Source organism: Grammomys surdaster, unplaced genomic scaffold (assembly GCF_004785775.1).
Source record: "Grammomys surdaster isolate TR1022 unplaced genomic scaffold, NIH_TR_1.0 804, whole genome shotgun sequence".
Lineage (NCBI taxonomy): Eukaryota > Metazoa > Chordata > Mammalia > Rodentia > Muridae > Grammomys > Grammomys surdaster.
In genome coordinates, this window is record NW_021605223.1 from 184,103 (window position 1) to 192,479 (window position 8,377).

General features: G+C 54.1%; 1 protein-coding gene across 2 annotated transcripts; it reads right to left on the bottom strand.

Moving 5' to 3' along the window:
• Positions 1-389: 389 nt before the first annotated feature.
• Positions 390-4,507, bottom strand: Irgc (immunity related GTPase cinema). 2 transcript variants are annotated; one of them, XM_028782579.1, is made up of 2 exons: positions 3,910-4,124; positions 390-1,922 (listed from the first exon to the last, which is right to left on the bottom strand). In XM_028782579.1, the coding sequence occupies exon 2, from the start codon at positions 1,864-1,866 to the stop codon at positions 475-477; it is 1,392 nt and encodes a 463-aa protein (XP_028638412.1). In that variant the 5' UTR covers positions 1,867-1,922; positions 3,910-4,124; the 3' UTR covers positions 390-474. The 2 variants fall into 2 exon arrangements, with proteins under 2 accessions (XP_028638412.1, XP_028638413.1); XM_028782580.1 differs by lacking the exon at positions 3,910-4,124 and adding an exon at positions 4,417-4,507 and having other exon boundaries at positions 397-1,922.
• Between the last annotated feature and the right edge of the window lie 3,870 nt (positions 4,508-8,377).

Here is an 8,377-nt window from a genome sequence, read left to right on the forward strand (position 1 = left end):
CTGTCTTTCTCTCTCTCTCTCTCTCTCCCCTCTCTCTCTCTCTCTCTTTCTCTCCTGTCTCTGTCTCTGTCACACACACACGCACACGCACACGCACACGCGCACACACACACGGCCTTTTGGGCAACTGACAGTTCTCACCTTCACCTCATGGGGAGCAGGAAGAGACACACTGAGGAGCCCTGGGCACCCCCTCCACCAACTCCTCAGCCTCCCTCTCCTCGGGGTCAGGTGTTACCACGTTCAGTGTTTACCCCCTAGACCCCGGCCTGTCTGTGTCCCTCTGTCACCCCCGTCTACTCCCACACCCACCCTGGCAGACACTTGTCTCCCTGCCCCACAGCACGCGCAACAACTGCAGCTCTCTCGGTTTGATCACAGTAGCTCTGTTTGGCTGATGTTGGTTTTGTTAAAAGGGCTCGGCTGGTGGATGAGGCGGAGGTGGGGAGGAGGGGCAGGGGCAGGGCTGCGCTTTTATTTGTCTTCTGACAAGTCGCGTCTCTTCCAGCTGTCAAGAATGTACTTGAGGAGGAGGCCAAGCTTCCTGCGGGTGGACAGCGGGGCTTCCTCGCTGGTTCCTTCCCCAGCACTCCGCTTTTCCACTACATTGTCACCAGCCGCCTCCAAGCTCAGATCAGCCTGGGGCTCGTCTTCCTCCAGGGCCTTGATGCGGACGCGTTGGGCGTCCTCAGCCATCTCATTGAGACAGCCCTGGAGCATGGTGTAGACCGTGCCGAAGCTGATACCCCCGGCCACCAGCGTGCCGAACACAGGGATGCCCCTCTCGAAGGCACGGGCCACCCGCATAGCACCATCCGAGGACTGTGAGTAGAGTCTCAGGACAGTCTCTGGTGAGACCTCGTTGGCCAGAGGGGAGCGGATGACGGAGCGCAGGTCCCCTGCCTGCTTGCCCACCTGCTCGGCCAGCTTGGCCAGCGAATCGTCGTCTAGGCCGAAGCTGCGATGGTAGCCCCGCAGTGAGCGGATAAGCAAGGCATCGTCGTAGGCGGATGCCAGTCCCGGGACCGGCAGGGCCTGGATGACACCGGACACCAAGGCAGTCTTAAGCACCTGCTCTTGTAGCATGTCCTTCTTCTTTTGCAGAGCCTCCAGCGAGATGTCAGGCAGGGACAGCAGGCCGGCGTGGCGACGGTGGGCGGGCAGGTCGTGCTCCCAGGTGGTCATGAGCATCGGGAAGTCATAGCGGGTTGGCGACAGGTTGGACACCAGGAAGATGCGGGGATCATTCAGGCCCGCTGCCCTCAGCCGCTCCGCGCAGTGATCCCGGATCTCCTGGAGGACGACGGCCTCGCTGAAGCCCGAGGGCCTCTGGCTGCGGGTGGCCGCCAGATCCTCATCCACCTTGGTGCGCACAAAGTAAAACTTCTTCCCCTGGCGCAGGATCTCGGAAGCCAGGCGGGTCTCCACGGCGCCACAGCGGCGGGGGGAGACGAGCAAGAAGAAGTCATAGCGGCCGAAATCCACCTGCTTCAGATACTTGTCTGCTGAGCAGCCTGGAGAACCGGCCCCCGGCAGATCCCACAGGGTCACATCGGGAAACTGCGGGTGTGGGTAGGGCGAAGGCTGCATGGTGGTCTCCACGACCCCAGTGAGAGCTGCGCCAGGATCCTCGGCCCCCAGGCCGCGCAGGGCATTGATGAGGGAGGACTTGCCGGCTCCCGACTCGCCCGTGACGCCCACTTCCAGCCGGGAGGTCTCCGAGTTAGCCAGCAGCTCTCGGAGGCGAGAGGCGGCCTGAGGGATGTCGCCAGACTCAAAGGCGGTGCGCAGGGCCTCCAGCTCTTCCTTGGCCATGAGGATGGTGGTCTCCTCCTCAGGCACCGCGGGCAACCTGGAAGTCGCCATGGTTCAGAGCTGGGTAGGAAGATAGGGGACAGTCACAGGATGTGACTCCTCAGTGGCTGCAGGGGAGAAAGGAGACATTCATAGATCAGGCTCTTGAACAGACACGGAGGAGGTGTAAGGACTCACTAGACCCTTACCAGCTCTCTTCCTCAAAGACTGGGGGACTCTGGCTCTCACCTGCAATCCAGCACTGGGGAGCCTGAGACTGGAGGGTCACCATGAACCCCAGGACAGTGAGACTCTGTCTCACAACAATGCCCAGGTGTGGTGGCACATAGTTTTAATCTCAGGACTGAGAGGCTGAGACAGACAGATCTATAGGAGTTGAAGGCCAGCCTAGGCTGGAACAGTGAGTTTTGGGCTAGCCAGGGCTTCATAGTGAGACTCTGTCTCAAAAACAACCACCACAGTAAGAAACCAGGTGTGGTGACTCACGCCTGAATTCCTACAGCTGGGAACTGGAGGTAGGAGGATCGTTTGAAGGGTATGCTCAGCCATATAAGGAGACTTCAAGGCTCTCCTGGGCTACACGCAACCTTGTCTCAAAACAAGAACTCAGGTACATTTCATATGAGTTAAGGAACTTTGAAATATCGAAGGCCCAGATTCACTTTCCACCTAGGCCACTGTCTTGCTATGAGACCTGGGGCCCTAATAACCAAACAGCCTACTAAGACAAAGAACTTTGTGAGGGATGTGTGCCCTTTGCCCAGGAGTGAGGCTGGCCTGCTGAGATGAAACCTGATGAGTCCTTATAGTATCTGAGTGGAGACAGGATCTCACTGTGTAGCCCAGGCTATCCCAAAACTTACTTTGTAGCCCAGGCTGTCCTAGAATCACAGTGGTCCCTCTGAGTGCTGGCATCATGGGCATGAGCCACCAAGCCCACCTCAGTCTTCTAAATATTTGAACCAGAGCCATCCAGTCTTACTGTGGTCAGGTCTCCCATACTGGGTAGCAGAGCCTGGCCCATGGCTCAGGCCAAGCTGTGGTCACTGAGAGCCAGTGTGAGGTGACAGTCACCCTCTGCCACATACTGGCTTTCCTCATCTGTGAGATGTGGCTGTGATCGTCCTCACGGCAGACTATCCCCTGAGACTGAGCAACTCCAATGAGTCTCCCGTTAGTAAACTTTAGCAAAAGAATGCCAGGCATACAGCAGGAGTTTTGATAGCATCCCGTGTTGTGATTAATATCTGTGGCTTATGACTGTTTAAAGGCAGAGTCTGGCTATGTAGCCCAGGCTGGCCTCTAACTCACAGGAGCTCTCACCTCAAATCTCCTGAGTACTGGGATTACAAGAGTGACCCCTTGCCTGGCTAGGCTGTGACTTTGACCTCTGTCCTCCTGAGCCCTGACTACTTTCCTCTGAACCGCCCTCAAAGGTCTCTTGGGCCCATATTAGGCCTGTTTGTGTTACCATGTCCCCCCATGTCAACAGTGAAGACATTCTTAATTCAGCCTGCAGGCTTCCACTGCTTCACCTCGGCCCCCAGCCTGGCCTTGGCTGGCTTTGCTGGACCCACTAGCGTCTCCTGGAACCTGTTACTCCTCAGATCTCCTGACACCTCCCTGATGATGTCCCTCATTGTCACCCTGGGGTTTCAGAGGTTCCCAATCACGCACCCTGTGGGCTATCACCTCACCCAGACGTGGTGGTACGTACCTGTAACCTTAGCACTTAGGAGGCTGAGTCAGGGAAATCACCATGAGTCCAAGGCCAGCCTGGGCTACAGAGTGAGGCCCCTGTCTCAAACAAGCAACTCTCCTCCCTCCCCCCCCCAAAACCCCTCCAAATAAACAATGAAATCTCTTGCTTACAGAGAGACATCCTTAGAATTAGGGTCCCACTTCATCTGGTAGGGAGAGGAACCTAGGCTCAGACAACACAAGCTATCTCCCTACTCAGAGACAGTCAGGACTTTAGTCCAGGTCCCTTGACTCTTTTACCTCTCACCCCCCCCCCCCCACTCCCCTCTTCCCTTTGGTCCTCCTGTATCCCCAGCCCCAGCTACCCCTTCCCAGGCCCTGTCCCTAACCTACCTCAGATGTGACCTGGGACAGGTCCCAGAAGCTAGAGGCAGAACAGTAAGAGGTGGCGGGTCAAGATGGGGACTTTTCGGAAGCCTGGGTCTCTGTGCACTGACCCGCAGGGCCCAGCTGGAGAGCCTGGCCCCTCAGGGACTCACCCGCCCAGCAGGTTCTCCCTCTCCCCTCACACTCTCCCAGCTGGTGGGGTCTCCTCCCCGGGTTAGCCCAAGATCACAACTTGTTGCTAGGACCCATTATAACAGTGAACCTCAGCCCATTGGTCAGCTGGGCTCCGTGTAATATTGAGATAGTGACATCAGAGGGCGGGGCCTCAGGGAGCAGAGACCCCCCCCCAACCCCAGACACACTGAGAGCCACTATAGGCCCTGAAGGCCCCCACAAGTCTCTCTCCTAACAGACTTGCTCAAAGCCCCGCTGTGGGATGAGAATGTAGATCTGAGGGTAGAGAGGGCTTGTCTAGCATGCTTGAAACCCTGGGTTCCTCAACACCAAATATACCTAGCATGGCGGCAAACAGCCAGCAAACCAACAGCAGCTGGAGGCAGAAGGATTAAAGGCCAAGGCCATCCTCGCCTAGATAGCAAGTTTTCATGAAACCCCAAACAAGACAAAAACAAACAAAACCACCCTAAATCAAAAAGAGAAACCCTCTGTGGTCCCCATCACCCTAAGACAAAGTCCTAAATGAACAACTTGAACATCTAAGGCTCTGGTCTGCTCACTACAGCCCGGAGAGCACTCTAACAGGCTGCTGGCCAACCTTTCCTTCCTTAGTCATTCTGTTGTGTACCCCTAAGGTGTCCCATGTGCTCTGGGGCATGAGGGTAGGGTGAGGTGGCTATTAACTTGGCTAACACTGGCTGGAACAGGAGGAAAGGGGCAGTGGGAGGCAGGCCCTGATTTCTAGGCCCGGTGGCTCACACCTGTGATTCCAGCGCTTGGGCGGTAGATTCTGAGTTCAAGGACAGCCTCCCCTACATAGTAGATTGGAGGTCAGTCTGGGCTATATGAGAACACACACACACACACACACACACACACACACACAGAGAGAGAGAGAGAGAGAGAGAGAGAGAGAGAGAGAGAGAGACGGAGAGAGATTGGACAATGGAGAGGTAGAGGGAGGGAGAATGGCTTACTCTGTAGTATTTGCTTTGCAAGGACCCAGGTTCAATTTCCCAGAACCCATGTAAAACCGGCTGGGTGTGGGACTGGGCACTTGTAACCCCAGCACTGGAGACAGAGAATCACTGAGCCCTGGACAACCTGTCTTACCTGATCAGTGCTGCCAACCAGTGAGCGATCCTTGTCTCAAAGGGGGCAGGTGGATGACCCAGGAGGTTGTCACCTGGCTTACACACACACACACACACACACACATCACAAACAAAGTTTGACACAAGGTCTCATCTGTACCAACGGCAGACCGCAGTGACCCTGGGTGGCGGCCACAGGACAGAACTCTGAGTCTCGCCTTCTTCCTCCCTTCCGGAGAATGTGTCCCACTCTCTGCCCCCTCCCCCCATCTGCCAGTCTTTGCTCAGCGGCCAAGTGTCTATCCTGCCTTTCTTCATTCTGTCTCCTGTTCCCTCAATCCTCTGTGAAGCGGCACATCCGGGTTATGGAGAGGGAAATGAAAGGAGACACGAGTTATTTGTGGTGCTGCACAGCTGTAACCCCCGGCACTTGAGAGGTGAAGGCAGGAGAGTCAGGAATTATAATTGTAAATTATCCCCAGTTACTTGGCAAGTTTGAGGCCAGCCTGTCTCAAAACAAGCTATGAGGAAGTAGAGAGACTTGTTCCAGCTCATGTGCAGAGTCGAGGCCCCATTCGGTGGGACGAGGATGTGGGGTGGAAGGGTGGGATAGAGAGCTCCAGGAGAGAAACAGGGAAGGAGAAACAGGAAGGACAAGAAGCTGAGGAATGGACAATGGGTGCTCCGGGGCTGCAGGCAGAGAACGGGCGTGGAGGAGAGCCCTGTGAGTCAAGAGGTGGGGATGAAAGACAGGAACGGGAGCTGCGGTGGCCGAGTGCTCGCCTAGTGTGCACAAGCCCTGGGTTCCATCCCCAGTGCTCTGTAGTGAAGAGAAAGGTCTAATCTAGGTGTCAAGGTCTGCCAGTCTGGCTACTTGAGAACCTGAGGCAGGAGGATCACCAGTTCTAAGCCTGCTGCTGAGTGAATTCAAGGTCAGCCTGGGTAATTTATTGACACCTGTTTCAAAATAGATTGTAAACCAGCTATCTCACGCTGACCATAGCTCATGACACACACACACACACACACAGAGAGAGAGAGAGAGAGAGAGAGAGAGAGTGAGTTAAGAGGATAGTGGTGAATCCAAAGGCAGCCTCAGCTACAGGGTAAGTTCTAAGTCAGGCTGAGCTAACATGAGACCATACCTCAAAAATAAAAGAAAAAAGAAAAAAAAACAATAATGCAAAATTAAAGACAAGGTCTGAGATGTAGCTCAATAGTAGTGTACTTGCCTAATGCATGCAAACACCTAGGTTCAGTTCCTGATCCCTCTCTCTCTCTCTCTCTCTCTCTCTCTCTCTCTCTCTCTCTCTCTCTCACACACACACACACACACACACACACACACACACACACACACAGGGCCGAGCCCCCCACTGGTACGAGTCAAAGCACCCAGTGCATGCTGTCTGGGGACTCCAGCTGCTCCCAGGACTCTGTTCTTAGCTGCAGCGTCTCCACCGTCTGATCCACGGGCATCTGTCTGTCCTGTCTCCCTCATAGCATCCCTCAGCCAGGCTCCAAGTGCGAGCTTTCTCCTATCTGTTTTCTAGGATGAACCTCTTCTAAAACTCGAAGGCTCCTTCTGGCCACTGGAGGAGCCCCCCAGGGTTGGGGACAGAGGCCCCAGAAGAAACAGATTGACTGGACTTAGGGCAGGAATGAAGGCTGCCCACCGTGTCCAACATTTCCAAGCCTCAGGCAGCAGCTGCGTGCTTGCTGGGATCCTGCTGACTAGCAAACTGACGAAACGGAGGCAAAAATAGCCTCAGACATTCCTCAACACTGAGCAGACTGTGGCACGTCCCCAAGGCTCCTTCCCCAAACTCACAGACATGTGCAACGCCGGGGTGGGGAGGATGAGGAGGGATTAACAGACCAGCAACACTGAATCATCAGACAGATCTGCAGACATAAGCCATGGGACTGGAGACACAGCTCCGAGGTTACTGGCTGCTCCCACAGAGAACTCAGGTTCGGTTCCCAGCACCCACGCGGCAGCCCACCAGTGTCTGTATCTCCAGTTCCAGGGGATCTGACACCTCCTCCTGACCTCCGTGAACACCATGCCTTCACACAGAGCACAAGCATACATGCAAGCAAAACACTCATACACATAAAATAACTTTAAATTATTTTTATTACTTTATGTCTTTATCAGTATAACTCAATAAAATTAAATCAGTTAGCCATAGAGAAATAAACTCAATCAGTTCTGCTTGCCTAAAAAGAACATTAATGTGCCGGGCAGTAGTGGCGTACACCTTTAATCCCAGCACCCCAGAGGCAGAGGCAGGCAGAGCTCTGTGTGTTCAGAGTTCATGGCCAGCCTGGTCTACAGAGTGAGTTCTGGGACAACCAGGGCTACACAGAAAAATTCTGTCTGGAAGAAAACAAAACAAAAAAGTTTAAAATACTGTTCCCTCTATGCTTTTGTAACAGCTATGGTCTCCCATTTTTTTAAAAAGATTTATTTATTTATTTATTTATTTATTTATTTATCTGTGTGAGTACACTGTAGCTGTCAGACACACCAGAAGAGGGCATCGGATCCCACTACAGGTGGTTGTGAGCCACCATGTGGTTGCTGGGAATTGAACTCAGGACCTCTGGAAGAGCAGTCAGTGCTCTTAACCACTGAGTCATCTCTCTAGCCCTGTCTCCCATTTTTCAAAACTTGTAAAACAATTTTTTAAAACCTAAACAGAAGTTGGGGTTTTACCTCAGTGACAGGTACTGGCTAGCAAGTGTGAGAGTTTGAAATCCAGCTCTAGAAACATATCTGTACACACCCATGCACACCACACACACATGTGAAAAGAAAAAAAGGAGACTGGAGAGATGGCTTGGTAGTACTGGGCAAGGTGGCGCACGCCTTTAATCCCAGCACTTGGGAGGCAGAGGCAGGCGGATCTCTATGAGTCTGAGGTCAGCCTGTGTGGGGAAAATTTAAAAAGGCCCGACACGGCGGTGCAAGCCCCAGAGGGGCTTCCACCTCCGTGGCGGGTCCCACATTAGGGAGGAAGATCCTATGGTTCCAGTGGCCTGAGGGCCTTGGCGGCAGGCCCCAGTAACACAAGGAAGCCCTTGGTTCCAAAAAGGTTTATTGTCATGGCAGATAATAGATGGATCTAGGCGTACCCCCCAAAAACTCAGGGCAGTCCCGAGTTATAGAGGGAGGGAGAAAGGGGGAGGATTGGGGG

What these genes read in the sequence shown, in the direction of transcription:
- Irgc (XM_028782579.1), bottom strand. Translation starts at nt 1,866, where the DNA reads ATGGCGACTTCCAGGTTGCCCGCGGTGCCTGAGGAGGAGACCACCATC.